The 18,024-nt window shown below is 39.5% G+C and overlaps 1 protein-coding gene across 2 annotated transcripts in view; it reads right to left on the bottom strand.

The window, feature by feature from the left end:
• Positions 1-2,363: 2,363 nt before the first annotated feature.
• USP6NL (USP6 N-terminal like) overlaps positions 2,364-18,024 on the bottom strand; it is a 255,657-nt gene continuing 239,996 nt past the window's right edge. For both annotated transcript variants that reach the window (XM_082254346.1, XM_082254347.1), the window contains one exon: positions 2,364-4,316. In XM_082254346.1, the coding sequence (XP_082110472.1) occupies positions 2,902-4,316 (1,415 nt within the window). In that variant the 3' untranslated portion in view covers positions 2,364-2,901. The remainder of the gene's footprint in view (positions 4,317-18,024) is intronic.

Consider the following 18,024-nt stretch of genomic DNA (forward strand, 5'->3'; position numbering starts at 1 on the left):
GCAAGCAGCTCGCTATGGGGGCACTTGGTAGGAGGAAGGAGCCTAGGGCACCAGCAGAGGACCCAGGAAGGGGGGATAGGGGCTTCTCTGTGCAAAACCATTACACAGAGCAGGTAAGTATAACATGTTATAAAAAAAAAAAAAAAAGGCCTTATTCTGCAACCCTGTGTGTGGGTTAAAGACTGATCGAGGGCTTATTTATTTTTTCTATGGTTCTGAAGCATATACGCCCAATGAAAAGCCTATTAACAACTAACATTTTAGTTCCTATGTTCACTTTCATTGTTCCAAACGAATACTTATGTGGTGTTGATCACCTGAACAATAAACTATGCCCCTAGGTTTGTCAAACATCACAGCATTTGTCTGTAGGTCTCATATGGCACAACCAAATCTGGCTATTTTCCAAGAGGTACAATAAATACTGTATATATAATAATGTAACAACCACAGTTTACAAAACTCATACATGTTCCACCCTGATTCACAATATCAAGTTTGCCAGAAAGGGGTAACAGTGAAGCTATGTTGTAGAATATGAAAAGCAATATTAACATTTGTAAGCAATTAAGGTTTTGTGTGGTTTCCCTGCTAAGCAAGGCAGTGCCATTGCTACTTTGGTTTGTGATGCTGTTCTGTGAAAGCTGAAATGACTAAAATTATACTTTCTTTTTTCTAGAAAAGTAAAAAGGAGGAAAAGAGAGCAAGAAAGAGAAAATCAATGAAACATGTGTCAATCAAGAAGTAGCTAAAACCCACTCACACTGGCACTTGGAAATAAAGCAGACAATTCAAATTGATTTGCCTTCTCTTAACTATTAGTGTCATTTCAGCACACAATGCATTGGTTCATAAAAGGTGTGATCGTGTAATGATAAAACAGCAGACATTAAGCCATTAAAAGCCAAGGCACATAGTTAAAGACATGCTGCTGAAGGAGAGTGCATGATTATTGAAGAAGGGGAAAGGTTTTACTCAAAGTATGGAGGGGAATGAATAAAAAACAGCACTTTCTGTGTAATGTTTATCCATTCAGTAAGCAATTGGAAAGTGTTATGTTGTTGGAGGATGTTAGAAAATACAGAAAAATGAAAATGGTGTGATTATTGGAAGAATTACTCAGATATACACTTTGGAGTTCAACGCAATAGAGCTCATGTAAACACTGCAACTATAAGGTATCTGTAGGAAAACAAGCAAGGCCAGTAAGATGGGAAGTAGTAAGCATCACACACAGTGCTGAACCTAATGGTCTAATGAAGTGGACCAGAGGTATCTGTAAAGAAGGCACCATGCAACAGTATCATAGAAATGCTACAGAAACATTAAAAAGGCATGTCTCCCTGTTGGTTATCAGTTGCTCAGGCCAGGCTCTCTCTGCTGCTAGAAGCATGTGCTTATCTTTTCCTTGCAAAACACAATTAGACAACGATACCTACTTACCAATTCATAGAATCAATGCAACACTCCCATTTAGTTTATAAAAGAACTGCTACAGGTTTTCAAAATCTGCACTGGATCTTAATAGTTCCTGTTACTTTTCAGCACTAGCACGCACTAAAAGCTAAATATTAAACCTGTTACTTTGAAAGGCTTGTTATATGAAAATTAGTTCGGGGAAATGTGCTCAATCTACAGTCATTTGGGTACCTTGTGATTTTAATTTAGATGCTCTGACCATATTGCATTAGCTTTTGTTTTTGCATGGGATGCACTCAACACCTACATCTCACAGCTGGTACAGCACTTTCAAAATCAATATTGCTAAAGTGCATAGTGTCAAATGGTTACAATAAAGAATTTTACGGCATGAGCAGGCTGGAGCTGTTGGAAGACACACCATTAAATCTAAAATAACCTGGGTAGAATCTATAGCAGCTAATACAGAAACATGTAGCACTGACACAGTTTGACAAGTGCATTAAAGTACTCTACAAAAATCATGTCATCCTATAATGAGCTGAAGACCAGGTAATTTACTGAAAATAAAACACTCCCATATTTACAGCACTTTAGCTGCCCTATTAAGCAAATACAAAGGAGATAATTAAATAAACTTAATTTCAGTCCCAAATATCTAAATTTCAAGCAGATAACTCAAAAAAGAAAAATTTTAATTTCAATGGGCAAATCTAGCCTGCCCTATGCTGAATGCAGCCAGTAAAAATGGAAAAATATGTAAGGATACAACACTATCAAGCATGGGTCTACTCTGAGTGCTTCCTTCAATATTACTCTTCAAAAACAGTGAAAGGTTATTTGGCTGCTGACTACACTGGCTCTTGCATGCTTGGGATGCAGGTATAACCAAATGAGGGGTATTTTGGGTTATAAACCGCTATGAGTAGGGACTTTTTAAGAGTGGCTTAATGGAATTTAGAGTCCTGCCTAATATATTAGTACTATATAGATCTAGAAAATAAATTTAAAAAAGTATTAATAGAGACAGGTAGGTAGAGAGAACTGTAAGATTCCATACAGTTACTACTTTAAATGCCACTATTGGTGCAATAAATATTTTCAGCCTATTCCCAGCTGCAATCTTACATTGAAACACTTTTTCATAGAAGTTTCCTAACATTTATGTATCAAAAACCTTGAAACAACTAAATAGCAAACAGATTAGGCTAGGTTCAGGCACTAATGAACTGTAGCTAGAGGTTTAATAAATATTTCAAAATAGTATGTACAAAAAGGCTACATTTTAAGGATTCTAGACTGTAGAACCTAAAGTCTAGAAACCGTTACACCCATGCATATTTTAACAAAGCCTGCATGTTGGTGTTACTCTGTGATTTTCTATTTCAGATCCTCTAACACAAACCAAAGATTTAGGTCTAAACTGTTCTTTCAAAGACAAAGAAATAGGCTGTCTCCAGGCAACCAGACTGAGATTGCCATTCACAGCATCACAGACTCGTGCATTATTAAACCGTCACGACGATTTCGATAGGCTGGAGAACTGACTCCAGATTTGGAATGAAGATAGTGTGGTGGGTTTCCATGATCACCTTGTGGAGAAGTTCTTGGCCTTACTGAACTGTTAATTGACAAAGCCGAAAAATTGTTGACTGGACTTGCAGGTTGCTGCGAGTCTGGAAATCTCTGTATACTTGACAAATAACTTCTTGAAGCTTCTGTGTTTAAGGGCTGTCCAAATGTCTGAAAGGATACATCGGGGAAGAACGTATGGTCCGCAACATAGTCTACTGGTGGAAGAATAAACTTTTGTTTTTCTTTATTGTTAAAATTGCCTAAACGAAGAGTTGCAGTTTCATCTGCAGGTAGGACTTCAATTCTACTAGAGGGTGACATACCAGAGTTTTGTCTAATGTTTGAATTGACTGGCATTTTATCAGGAGGAACATCAATGCTATACCCATAAGTTTTACTGGATGGATTACCCCAGTTTACTGGTGAATGAGGTTCACTGTTTAGACGGCTCATTGAAGATTTAGCACTGTCTATATAAAGAGGAGTACTGCCATAATATGGTGGTGGAGGTTGCTTTTGACTGTATCCGTCATTAGTACCCTGATATGGTGGAGCACGTACTAGAGAATGTGTATGCATATTCATTCCCAAATTATTCTCAATTAACCTAGCTGGACTAGAGCCTTTTGAAGGATGCCGTGAGGAAGTGGCACTGATGTACATCACATTCCTTGGAGAGGCCAGATCTGCCGAATGCCTAGGATTTTCAACCTGATTGTCATTTTCATTCTCACCTCCAGAAACATTGTCATACTGAGATGCATTTGACCCACGTTTATTTCCCATATCAGCAACCCTATTTCTGTGCTTAGCAGTCAGATTGCGATTATCAGCCTGGACTGCGACATTATAGTCTGGTGGGTTTGCTTTTGCTTCACCCATGTGTTTCAGAAGAAGCTCTTTATTTTTAGAATCTGAAGGTACGTTCCATTTCGGAGTGATTTCCTTAGATGCACTGGAAGTTGCATTTGAGTTTTGGTTAGCAGCAGCGTGATCATAGTATTTAATGTTGTCCTGAGACAACGTGCTGGGATGTGGAAACTTCTTATAATGATGGTCTTGTTTAGGCTGCTCTGCACGGAAATCAGCAGCTCCTCTTTTTGATGACCTGACCGTAGACTTTTCAGTGGAATTCTTCATTCTCCTTTCTCCAGGTGGCGACACTTGCTGAGGTTTGTTCGGAGATGGTACTTTCTCAGGTTTTACTTGAGATGGAAGTTTGCTAGTATTCTTTTGCCCATTCATGATATGATTCATGTGTACTGGTGGTGGTTCAGGAGGAATATGACCCAGTGGCTTTTTGGGAAATTCTTCCTCTTTACCTAAAATATAAGTATTAAAAAGTTATTTAAGCATAAAATTGAGAACACTTGCAAAAAGTATGTTTAACTGTGTTGTGTTTCATGAAAACATTCTAATGTGGGTTACTCAACACAATTCTAATGATAGTTAAAAGCATTTCTAAATCAAAACTTCCAACAAAAAATTTCAAAACTGTATGTCTGATCACTGTAATATGATAGCACCAGAGACACCAAATTTAAGGCAGTGAAAATATGATAAACCATTTCAGCTGACTCCAAAATTTTCTAGCATTATGAATAGGGTAGGGAAGATTAGAACTTCTGTAGAGTTGTCTGTGTCCCCATAGCAGAGATTTGCAAGCACTTTTTATTCTTGTGACTCACGAGAAATAAGGGTAATGGGGCTCACTAGGAAATGAAGACAAAAAAACAATCCTAACAGGATTTCTAAGCTTTCCAATTTCCACTAAAAAGTGTTTTAACTGCTGCCTCTATCCCCACTAGAGAAGTTTCTAATCACTTCCTGTCCCTCTAAACCCATCACAATGATAGAAATTTAAGGGAAATTAGCTCGGGGGGGGGGGGGGGGGGGGAGACATAGACAGCAATGAAAAAACACTTTATCACTCCTTCACATTCTCCAAATCTATTCAGAGCGTGAACTCATGATATGTCCTGATTTCTTGTCCAATGCCGCACCACGTTGTTGTTATACTACCCTTGCGTTACACTACCCTTGCGTATGCTGTATAACACACACCTTATGTCTAAATGATGATCCAAATTACAACTTGTGTGTTATTATTCAAACTTTTGTTTCAATAAAAATATTGAAATGCAAAACCTTCTCCCCCTAATCCAAGACCAAATAAAACCAAACTTGTATTTCATCACACGCAGCACTCTATGTTAAACCACTTGTGATCTGTAATAACTTGTAGAGAAAATGACACATTTTCCTTCCTGAAGGAATTATTATTCTTGAACATTCTGTCCTTTTTGTTTCCAGTCAGCATCATACTGTACTGATAAGTGTCACATACATACATAGACACTGCTAGGTAAACTTCCAAGAGCACAGTGTAATAAACTGCATACCCACTATTATCTTACTTGATGTAATGTGTCTACTGTAGATCTTCTAAAATGGTACCATTGCGGTTTGCTAAATTCTATTGGCAAATCTTAATTCATAGGTTTCATTCACATTCCTGTATTTTCTTCAGTATGAATATATTGTTTAAAGGAGCAGTTTTTATTTTTTCTGTTCCTCAGTGTATACTTGCAGATTTACATTGGTTTAACACATGTGCCTAAATCAGTCATAAATAATATTTCATTCTAGGCCATCAGAGGCTGCCACGCAGAAATTAAATCTTTACTGGACGCAACCAAAAACTGCTGGCTTAGGAGACTCATTTAAGGTCTATGAGCACCTTAAAGTGAACCTTCTGCAATAAGAAGTGCTAAAACATATGCACTAAAAAGCCAACAGAATAAGCTGTCAGTGTATACAATTACTTTAAAATAGTGCAAAGTAGCCATGAAAAGACCAACTTTCTCATAGCCGACATGAGCTGCTTAACCATGAATGATAGTACAGGGCTTGGTACCCAAGCAACCTGAGTTTTTAGAGTAAAAAAAAAAAAAATCCTGGAAAGCATTGCAAACAGGTAAAGGTTCAATCACAGCAGCCCACACATACTTCACTAAATACTTTCTCCTACTTTTTTTTTTTTGAAGTGTCACATTACAAAATGATGCTTCGTTCTAGTTAATGTTCAATGACATGCAGTGAAGTGTGACGTGTTGCGCATAATGCAGCATATCTATATTTTTACACAAAGCACCACAACCCACCTCATCGCAATGTTATGGTGGGGGTAAACAGGATGACGGATATGGAGGGAACAAGCACTAAACGTATAAGCTGCCAGCTTAGTGCTGCATGAATGTGCACTTTGTGCATATGTGCTGTTAGTGAGGATGGTCCTTGGCCTTTGCTTCTGAGGCTTTATGTATTCCAGAGTCCAGGGGCTCCAGTGAGGGTACAGGATGAAAAAGGAGAAGCAAAAACACAAAAGAAGAATGTAACACTGCACAAGACTGTGTGGGATGAGTGCAAAACTGAAGAGAAGAGCAGAGAGAGTGAGAGTGCATGAGCCATGAGAATCATTGTGTGCAGGGAAGTTCCAGTACTACTAACAGGAAAAAGATGGTGGTTTACTGCAAAGAAAAGCTGGGAGGGGGAAGAGAAAAAATAAAAAAATTGAAATATATTCGCTGAGTTGATGCAAGAAGGGTATGTCCACAGTGCTCTTCTCTTTGCATACTACATAGATAGGAAAAAGCCACCTCACTACTACCATGGATACTGGGTAGTGAGGTGTTAGTGTTGGACAGGATATGGGGGAAATGGTAATGAATCTCCTGTGGGAAAGTAGTACATGGCTCTAATACTATAATATATACTTTACATATACACATTAACAGTTCATAGGCCACGTCCACCTTTCTTTCACTTTTAATGATAGAAAGATAGCATACAACCAATATACAGTAAAGCCCACAGGCCTATAAATGGAATGTTTTCTTTCTGTGCACAAATGAAAAAGAGTACAGTATTAATAACTGGGAGGACTATTAAAAGCCAGTGCATTAGGACAGAAACATATAGAATAGACCAGGGATCAAAATGTCAAGTCCTGAGCTACTAGCCAGGCTTTAAGGATTACTTGCCATCAGCTGCCCTACCTAAACCCTACCCTGCTCCTAATTCCACCCCTAAACATGCCTTTATAAATTATCCCATAAAATGACACTGTTCAATGTTTTTGCATGAATGCAAAAGTTATAAACATAAATATTAATAACAACTTTACCAGTGCCCATCAATGCAGCATCATCAGTGAAGCTTATCAGTGCTGCCTCATCAGTGCCCATCACTGAAACCTCATCAGTGCCCACCAGTGCTGCCTCATCAGTGCCCATCACTGAAACCTCACCAGTGCCTATCAGTGCAGCCTGATCAGTGACCATGAATGCCGCCTCACCAGTGCTCATAAATGCAACCTGATCAGTGCCCATCAATGCAGCCTCACCTGTGCCCGTCAATGCAGCCTCACCTGTGCCCGTCAATGCAGCCTCACCTGTGCCCGTCAATGCAGCCTCACCTGTGCAGGGGAAGAGAGAGAGGAGAGGAAGAGAAAAGCCAGCCGGATAATCACAGAGCGGGGATCACCCCGCTGTAACATCTTTCATTTGAATTGCTGGGCGCTCGCCATTACACATAGTCCCGCCTCTTGGATCAGCTCCTATGATAGACGTCAAATGTCCAGGCATTGGACCAGTGTTCTGTCTACCAAAGGAGCCGGGCATGGAGGCGGTGCTGTGTGTGACAATGAGTACCCGGCAATTCTAATGAAAGCTGTTACAGCGGGGCGATCCCTGCTCTGATTAAGATCTGGCCGGCTTTCCTCTTCCTTTCCTCCCCTGGGCGATTGCTGGGAGAACGGCCCCCTAGGCAGTCCCACACATCATTTTCCACTTGCAAAATGTGAGCAGGCGAGTGGAAAATTTGAGGGCTGGAAAAGAAAACTGCATATGGTGAAACCATTGAGCAAAGGAGCGTGACATATGTTGGCACGTAAAAATTCCAATCAAAAAGAGCTTTCCAGAGAAAATCACAAGAAAAGGTCATAAATTGAAATGCCGCATAATAAATAACAAACCCCGCCGGTCGGTTTATAAGAATTATCTATGAGGAGAGAGAGAATGCCCTTGGCCTAGCTAAGTGAGCCTAATTCCACCTTTATGACCATGTTCATGTTACACCCAATGCTTTATTGGTGCAACATGAAATATGGAGCCATTCTGCAGCCCTTCACTCTCAAACCACCGCCCCTCTTACCTAAATTGCAGGGTTATTTTCCCTACAGCATGGTATTTTGTTTTGTTTTTTTTTTTATTATTTGTTTTCAGCGTGGCTGTACATGGTTTTGCCCACACTTTTGTGTCATTCATTCACACTGTGACTCTGTGAATGGAAAACTACACCACGGCAGAAGAACATGTACATGTGTGGTTACAGCCTTTTAACTGTTGTCCATTGATTACTTCCTCCAGCTCCATAGCCAAAGTTCCATACCACCATACAGACCTGGGGCTAGACAAATAGTCTGCGGGTGCCTGAGCACTGATCGAGGTTGAAATGCTAAAAATGAATAAATGCACATTTTTATTTTGGCAATATGGATGCATTTATTTTTTTTTTTTTTAATACGGAATATGCCTTTAAAACCTATCTTAAAATAAAACAAGCTAAAATCTGCAAAGTTTTTAAGTTAATATTATGTACATCCCCCATCCTATTTATAGAGATATATGCTTAATTTTTCTGCTGTTAAATCATTCCCACATGTCCCTATCGAGTGACTGGTTGTACAGCTGCCCATCTTCACACCCCAACATGAGCATTGTGTTCCTGCTTAGTACAGCCTGCACATTGGAATCCTGTTTATATGTACCCTGCCATATGCCCACCCTTCTGTGCAGCTCTACTACATTCACTGCTACAAGTTTATCTATTACAAGGAGGAAGCCTAATCACAACCACAGACTGATCTCTTAATATTGCTGGTGATGTGTTCATTTTGATTTAATGATAGGTATTCTGATTTTTTTCTTACAAGACAACGAAGTAAAGGCAGTTGTCCTAAGACTCGTGTGCTGTATGTAAAAAAAGTAAATGTTTAATTGATTCCAATTGGTTTTCCCTATTGTTCGGCACTGCAATGTCTTGATCACACACGTGGAATCAGAGAATATTTGCAGTCGTTAAGTGTGCCTTGGTACTGTTGGGTCATCTGTGCAGAAAACTGAATCATTCAGTGTGTCCTTTTACAACTAAATGAGAGGAATCATTTGTTCAAAAGAGTGAGAGAAAAACATTAAGAGGCAACAGCACCCTTATAAAACAAAACCTTTTAATATAATCCATCTTTGTCTTGGATGGTATTTAAATGTATGTCCCATTTGTTAATAATGTCACTCCTGCAGTTCTTCAGGAGTTTATGTTAAGCTTGCCTCCCACTCCAGAGTTTATGCTGATTCTGAAATTTAAATACCATGTGAAGTCAGATTTAACACCTGAACTCACAAATCCAGCAAGTCAGCGGGTAAAATTTAGAATAAAAGCCGGCCAATTACCTATAACTCAAAGTTAGAGACGAGCTGGGTGTTTTTATAATTTCCATCATTTACAAACTATTATTTTAACTACAAACACATGTTGAATGATTATAATAAAAATCTTACAACAAAGAATTTCACAGGCTTGCTGTTCTGTGGTTGTATGTCCCCCTCTGGTGGTAATATGCTGCTTAGCGCCTGTATTATTTTGCTTTAAAGCAATTTCTTACACAGCTCCATTAATTAAAGGTTTAATTTTAGGGAGCATATCTTTAAAAAAAAAAAAAAAACAGTCCGATTCTTTTGCTTTGTTAATGATGGATAAACAATGTACACCCAGATTTCAAAAACGTAATAAGGTATAAGTAAAATAAGCCAAATTTTAATGCTCTAATGTTTTAATGCTCATGTGTCAAGTTGTAATTTGCAGTCTACAACATTAATTGAAATAGCGCAAAACTGACTTAAATAAAACAGGGCAAACGCTTTAAAAGAAAGGTGCAGGTTTCAGCTTTAACTGCGAGACAAAACTGTAATGCATTAACCAGCCCTTGCTTTAAAAAATTCACTTCCTTAAGACTAAACGCTCCTTTAACTATCACAGCATGGATTAAGTCTAAAGAAAGGGCAGGCATTGCTTTATTTTAGTTAAATGTCACGAGAAAGCACCTGCTTTCTGTAGTGATAAAAAACTGACATCCTGCTGCAGCATTTAGCAGTCATTATAATGAAAAATAATGTGCTGAAAACTGCCAGAGAAATCAAAGCCTCTTATGCCTCTGCACGGTGGCTGCTGTGGGAATATGCTACTATAACAGAAAATGCCTACAACTACAGCAGAAAGTGTGAATATAGATTTCTTCAGCACTGCGCAACAGAAGAAAGATTCTGGGAGCTATAGAGCAGTGAATGTCAAAAGAAAACATTTTAGGCCACTTCAAAACCGTTCCATTGTAGTCTACATTTTGCCCTGAAGATCATCCCAGGTGGGTAAGAAACATAAGGCTGTTCAGTCTTTAATAAAGGTTAAAAGTTTGTTGTTTTGTGCTAACATCTTCTCAGCGAGCCCTACAAAAGTAAGATGAGTATGGATTTTAACAATAGAAGCAACTCTTTGTAATGAGACATTATCTTTGATGTGGTACTTGTAAAGCTATGTAACAGTGATCTCTTATGGTGTATTCTATGCAGAACAAATAATTCCTGATTTACAGAGTCACTGTGCCCATGTGCTCTAAGCAGAACAGAGGTACTCAGATGTTTGAGCGTGGTCATATTTTCAGAATTTAAAATATGCATTTGTTCTTGTACAATGCATACATTTACACATGACTGTATTCTATAGGTACAGCAGTCAACCACAATGACTTATCTCTGCACCAAGATAATAGGATATCGGCTGTAAATATTCATTGCAGCCACTCTGGACGCTTTTCCTCCAACTGTCACTTCGAAAGATAGTCTGTCACAGCTGTATGCCCCCACAGATTGCCAGACTATTCACATCAGACAGACAAAAGACATGCCTACAAGAATTTATCATTTAAAATGTCTCCCACTCGCTTCTCTTTTCTAGTCTGCTTTACTTTGCTGTCCTCTTACATTCCTGGATCAGGTACAACAGGATCTATAATATGGCACAGCATTTTTATACCACCTTTTCTAAGCACCCCATACATAATCAGCTCACATGCTAACACAGCTGTCAAGAGAACAGTGACCTATGCTGCCTTTACATCCCACAACACTTCTGAAAAGTCATGTATAGTCATGTATGTGCAGCCTGACCTTGAAATATAATTTGTAAAGTTGAAACAGAATACCAAATTTCACAAAGGAAATTTGGAAACAGCGGTTTGTTAGAAAGATTGAATGACGCATGAGTTACTATATGGAAGTTTTAAGTGGTTGTAAAAGCTAAAGGGTTTTTTTTTTGTTTTGTTTTTTTAGCCTTAATGCATTCTCTGCATTAAAAGGTAAAAACTTTTAGGTGCCCCTAAATACTTACCTGAGCCTGATCTTGGTCCAGCACTGTGACCAAAAGCAGAAGCTTTGCTCTCTCTCTCCCTTCATAACTGGCTCCTGCTGCTGTCAATCAGATCCAGTGACGAGGGAGTGGATGGTAGGGCTGAGCCACCCACTTTGTTGACAATAGATGCAAACTTTGCAGCTCAGGATCCCCCTTAGCTTAGAGGGAGGGGGATACTCAAAGGCAGGAGGTGCCAAGAATGCCAGCAGGGGACCCAAGAAAAGTATTGCTGCTGCTCTGTGCAAAATTATTGCACAGAACAGGTAAGTATGAAGGTTTGCTAGTGAACTTCCTGGTGCTGTGATAACACGCAGCGAAACATCTGGTTTACTGCACGTTACGGCAAAACATAAGTATTAATGGTTCCTTAGGGGCTTCATTTTAGTATCATGCTAAAAAAGGAAGCAGGAAGCCCACCTGCACATACAGTCCAGTCCATAAATATTGGGACATCGACACAATTCTAATCTTTTTGGCTCTATACACCACAATGGATTTGAAATGAAACAAACAAGGCGTGCTTTAACTGCAGACTTTCAGCTTTAGTTTGAGGGTATTTACATCCAAATCAGGTTAACGGTGTAGGAATTACAACAGTTTTGAGTATGTGCCTCCCACCACTTTTTAAGGGACCAAAAGTAAATGGGACAGATTAACAATCATAAATCAAACTTTCACTTTTTAACATTTGGTTGCAAATCCTTTGCAGTCAATTACAGCCTGAAGTCTGGAACGCATAGACATCACCAGGCGCTGGGTTTCATACCTGGAGATGCACTGCCAGGCCTCTACTGCAACTGTCTTCAGTTCCTGCTTGTTCTTGGGGCATTTTCCCTTCAGTTTTGTCTTCAGCAAGTGAAATGCATGCTCAATTGGATTCAGGTCAGGTGATTGACTTGGCCATTGCATAACATTCCACTTCTTTCCCTTAAACTCTTTGGTTGCTTTCGCAGTATACTTCAGGTCATTGCCCATCTGCACTGCGCTGTCCAATGAGTTCTGAAGCATTTGGCTGAATATGAGCTGATAATATTGCCCGAAACACTTCAGAATTCATCCTGCTGCTTTGTCAACAGTCACATCATCAATAAATACAAGAGAATCAGTTCCATTGGCAGCCATACATGCCCACGCCATGACACTACCAGCACCATGCTTTACTGATGAGGTGGTATGCTTTGGATCATGAGCAGTTCCTTTCCTTCTCCATACTCTTCTCTTCCCATCACTCTGGTACAAGTTGATCTTGGTCTCATCTGTCTATAGGATGTTCAAGAACTGTGAAGGCTTTTTTAGATGTGGTTTGGCAAACTCAAATCTGGCCTTCCTGTTTTTGAGGCTCACCAATGGTTTACATCTTGTGGCGAACCCCCTATATTCACTCTGGTGAAGTCTTCTCTTGATTGTTGACTTTGACACACATACACCTACCTCCTGGAGAGTGTTCTCAATCTGGCCAACTGTTGTGAAGGGTGTTTTCTTCACCAAGGAAAGAATTCTTCGGTCATCCACCAGTTGTTTTCAATGGTCTTCGGGTGTTGCTGAGCTCACCGGTGCGTTTTTTCTTTTTAAGGATGTTCCAAACAGTTAATTTGGCCACACCTAATGTTTTTGCTATCTCTCTGATGGGTTTGTTTGTTTTTTTTTTAGCCTAATGATGGCTTGCTTCACTGATAGTGACAGCTCTTTGGATCTCATATCGAGAGTTGACAGCAACAGATTCCAAATGCAAATAGCACACTTGAAATGAAGTCTGGACCTTCTATCTGCTCCTTGTAAATGGGATAATGAGGGAATAACACACATCTGGCCATGCAACAGCTGAGCAGCCAATTGTCCCATTACTTTTGGTCCCTTAAAAAGTGTGAGTCACATATACAAACTGTTGTCATTCCTACACCTTTCACCTGATGTGGATATAAATACCCTCAAATTAAAGCTGAAAGTCTGCAGTTAAAGCACATCTTGTTTGTTTCATTTCAAATCCATTGTGGTGGTGTATAGAGCCAAAAAGATTAGAATTGTGTTGATGTCCAAATATTTATGGACCTGACTGTATTTCCAAAGCATGTTATTGCTTCACCACATACATGTTAAAAGATATTATTATACACATTAGGAGGAAAATGAACCAAAATAAATAAAAAAAAAAAAAAACTAAAAAAAGGAAAAAAAAACACAACAGCTGCTGTATTCAAAGTGCCAAACAAGCACCCAATACTAACACCAATAATTTTAATATATCACTATGTGCAATGGCTCTTGATTTTGTCAGGACGACATAACCCATTGTTGAGGTGGGCCAGAAAGTGACGTCATTACACACAGTGCACCCGGACGTGACGTTGCACACACCCGGAAAGGTGCAAGAAGGGACCGCTTGCGGTCATGAATAACTATGGAGGTGTTAGGTGAAGCATTTTTATGGTGATTAGATTTGTATGGATTTATGAAAAATAAAATGTTTTAAAGTTTTACACTATGGTGGTCTCCCTCTGTTCCCTTCTCTATGTGGCATGAGTTCATGTGGCTGGAATACAAGTAAAAGGAGAGTGAAGCGGTTGACCCTGGTGGAAATGGATAGTCCCAAAAAAACCCTGTAAAACAAATACATTATGACTTACCTGTAGTGGGTGGTCATGTCATATACAGTATCTCACAAAAGTGACTAAACCCCTCACATTTTTGTAAATATTTTATTATATCTTTTCATGTGACAACTCTGAAGAAATTACACTTATACTAGCTGTACACTACATTGTAGTAAACAGGCTAAATGTGCTGCCCCCTCAAAGTAACTCACCACACAGCCATTAATGTCTAAACTGCTGGCAACAAAAAGTGAGTACACCCCTAAGTGGAAATATCCAAATTGGGCCCAATTAGCTATTTTCCCTCCTTCCCGGTGCCTCCTTATGTTACAAGATCTCAGGTTTGAATGGGGAGCAGGTGTGTTAACTTGGTGTTATTGCTCTCACTCTCTCATACTGATCACTGGAAGTTCAATATGCATCTCACGGCAAAGAACTGAGCTGCAGTACGGTGGCCAAGACCATGCAGCGGTTTAACAGGACAGATTCCACTCAGAACAGGCCTTGCCACGGTCGACCAAGAAGCTGAGTGCACGTGCTCAGCATCATAATCAGAGGTTGTCTTTGGGAAATAGACATATGAGTGCTGCCAGAATTGCTGCAGAGTTTGAAGGGGTGGGGGGTTAGCCTGTCATTGCTCAGACCATACGCCGCACACTGCATCAAATTGGTCTGCATGGCTGTTGTCCCAGAAGGAAACCTCTTCTAAAGATCATGCACAAGAAAGCCTGCAAACAGTTTACAGAAGATAAGCAGACTAAGGACATGGATTACTGGAACCCTGTCCTGTGGTCTGATGAGATGGTTTAGATGGTGTCAAGCGTGTGTGGTGGCAAACAGGGTGAGGAGTACAAAGACAAGGGTGTCTTGCTCACAGTCAAGCATGGTGGTGGGGGTGTGTCATGGTCTGGAGCTGCATGAGTGCTGCCGACACTGGGGAGCTACAGTTCATTGAGGGAACCATGAATGCCAACATGTACTGTGACATACTGAAGCAGAGCATAATCCCCTCCTTTCAGACACTGGGCAGCAGGGCAGTATTGCAACATGATAATGACCCCAAAACACACCTCCAAGATGACCACTGCCTTGCTAAAGAAGCTGAGGGTATAAGTGATGGACTGGCCAATTATGTCGCCAGACCTAAACCCTATTGAGCATCCTCAAATGGAAGGTGGAGGAGTGCAAGGTGTCCAACATCTGCCAGCTCCCTGATATCATCATGGAGGAGTGGAAGAGGACTCCAGTGACAACCTGTGAAGCTCTGGTGAACTCCATGCCCAAGAGGGTTAAGGCAGTGCTGGGAAATAATGGTGGCCACACAAAATATTGACACTTTGGGTCCAATTTGGACATTGTCAATTAGGGGTGTACTCACTTTTGTTGCCAGCGGTTTAGACATTATTGGCTGCGTGTTGAGTTATTTTGAGGGGACACTGTTGTACAAGCTGTATACTCACTACTTTACATTGTAGCACAGTGTCATTTTTTAGTGTTGTCACATGAAAAGATATAATAAAATATTTACAAAAATGTGAGGGAAGTACTCACTTTTGTGAGATACTGTATATTTGGTGAGTGCTCTATGTTGGTGGTGGAGGATTACCGGAGCATAATAATATGACTGAACTGGTTTTGTTTGAGGAATGTGTAAAGAAATAACTGCATGAAAGTAACCGCATGGAAACTTTATTGGGACCAGAGAGCCTGAATTTGTGGAAAATAGTGGCATGAGATTACTTTAAGTGTGGACATTATTGGCGTAAACATTTAAAAATGTGAATAATTGTTTGCACAAATTTTGTATAGATTGGGGAATTTGTTCTAGCATTGTACGTAGCGCTTTATAAAATGTATTGCTGTTAGGGATGTTGTCACTTTGCCCTGGATGTGCATGTGACAGGTGTGAAAATATAGTTTTGATATACATTTGAGCAACTATCGTAAATATCAGTAGCACAATCTTAATTCTACAGGCCATGTGCTTTCAAAACAAATATATGGGTCTTTTATTAGCCCTTCAAGTCGTAAGTAGAAAAACAGTGGAAAATAGCAAAAAATAAAAAAAGGGAAAACTGGCAAAAGTGATGTTAATACCTGATGCGGGAGGCAGATCCAGCAGTGAAATGGTCAAAGGGATTACCAGCCATACTGAATGTCACACTACTGACAACAACACAGCGATTCCTGACAATTTTTGCTAAAACCAAAATGAACTGCTGGCACTCATACAAGAAGCAACCAAGGGAAATAAGCTCTTCTCTGGTGGTAAAAACACATTTCAAACACGTTCCTGTAACACATGAAATGTTTAAATAGATTTTTGAAAGGTGTGCGACATATGGCAAGAAGCACAGAGCTATGGTGCTAAGCAGCAGTGTTAGAGCGTTACTTTATGAAGTGTGAACTTGACTTGGAATCTAGGTGCTTTGCAGCAGTGACGCCTGTGATATAGTTAGGTCGTATACGGTGATAAACACCACACTCCTTCTATCCCAGCAATATGAAAGGCAAAAGAAAAATTGCAGCACTAATATATAACTCAATTTAACCCCAAACCAAAATATATTGCATCCTTCTGCAAGCTACCCCCACTTCTCAGAAACATGGGCTGAATTGATATCATGAGAAGACCGCCAATCTGTTTACTAGAAGCAACAATATATCACTGAATTCACTGTAAAACGAGAGGTTAAAAATTAGTTCTTCCCCCAAATCATGTACCTAGAGCATTTAGATAAAAATGTACAGCAAATTACACAGAACACCAACCCTTAACATTTCTGGGCAAAATATGTTTGACTATCTTCTAAGCACTTGTCTCCAAATGTGTCAGAAGTGAAAGTTAATGAGCTATTTAGACAGGAGAAAAAAAGTGTTGCCTTAATTTTGCATTTTACCATTAGCTTTAATTTCTCAATTGGATTTAGAAAAATCTATATGAATTTGACTTGGCTGCTAGGATCAATAACTCTAATTGGAACATGCTTTATTTTAATATATAAATTATAATCAGAATATAAAAGTTACTCTTACTGCAAAAGCAATACATGTTTTTCTGTGTTGATAAGCACATACATACATTGCTGTACTTTATGGAATACATACATCAGGGAACATAGGAAGAAAGTTTGAAAACTACTCACTGCTATTAACATTTCCCCAACACTAAGATCAGTTGCTGACTATAGGGGCCAAAGGATAGCACTAAAGTTCATTTTAACAGCGGCTTTATTGCGGTTTGCACAAATCTAGAGTGAGTGAGATGAGGCAAGCTTCTATAAAAACTCAATCTTCTTGAATATTTTACCAACAGAAACTCCAACAAATCTCTCATAACAATTATTACAAACTAGAAAGTGTGCCTGTTCCTTAAACAGCTAATTCAGAATGCTGTGTTTTATATAGTGTAAAAATGAACCTCAACCTAAGTGAACCTTAGTTTCCTAAAACATTGTGTATCATACAATGGCCATTTTTTCGTTTACTTTTTTGAAAAAAATGGATTTTTGTAAAATCTTACCGTAAAATCCTTTTCTCTTAGCTCATTGACAGACGTAGTCCTCGGTGATACACCACCTTCGGGTTATGTTGCCTCCACAGGAGCAGGACTAGACAGGAAATTAAAAAGCTCTGGCCACACCCTAGGGGCAGTCCCAGAGGGTATATCCTCTCTCTCTCTGCCTCAGCAAATCAGTTATGTGAAAAAGCAGTCTTTAGAGATTTTAACCCAACCCAACTCAAAAAAAACAGAGGGGCGGGGACTACGTCTGTCAATGAGCTAAGAGAAAAGGATTTTACGGTAAGATTTTACAAAAATCCATTTTTCTCTAGCGCTCATTGACAGACGTAGTCCTCAGTGATACACCACCTTCGGGACGTCCCAGAGCAGTATCACAACTGAGGGGTGGGAAAA

The sequence above is a fragment of the Pelophylax lessonae genome, assembly GCF_965119305.1.
Source record: "Pelophylax lessonae genome assembly, chromosome: 4".
NCBI lineage: Eukaryota > Metazoa > Chordata > Amphibia > Anura > Ranidae > Pelophylax > Pelophylax lessonae.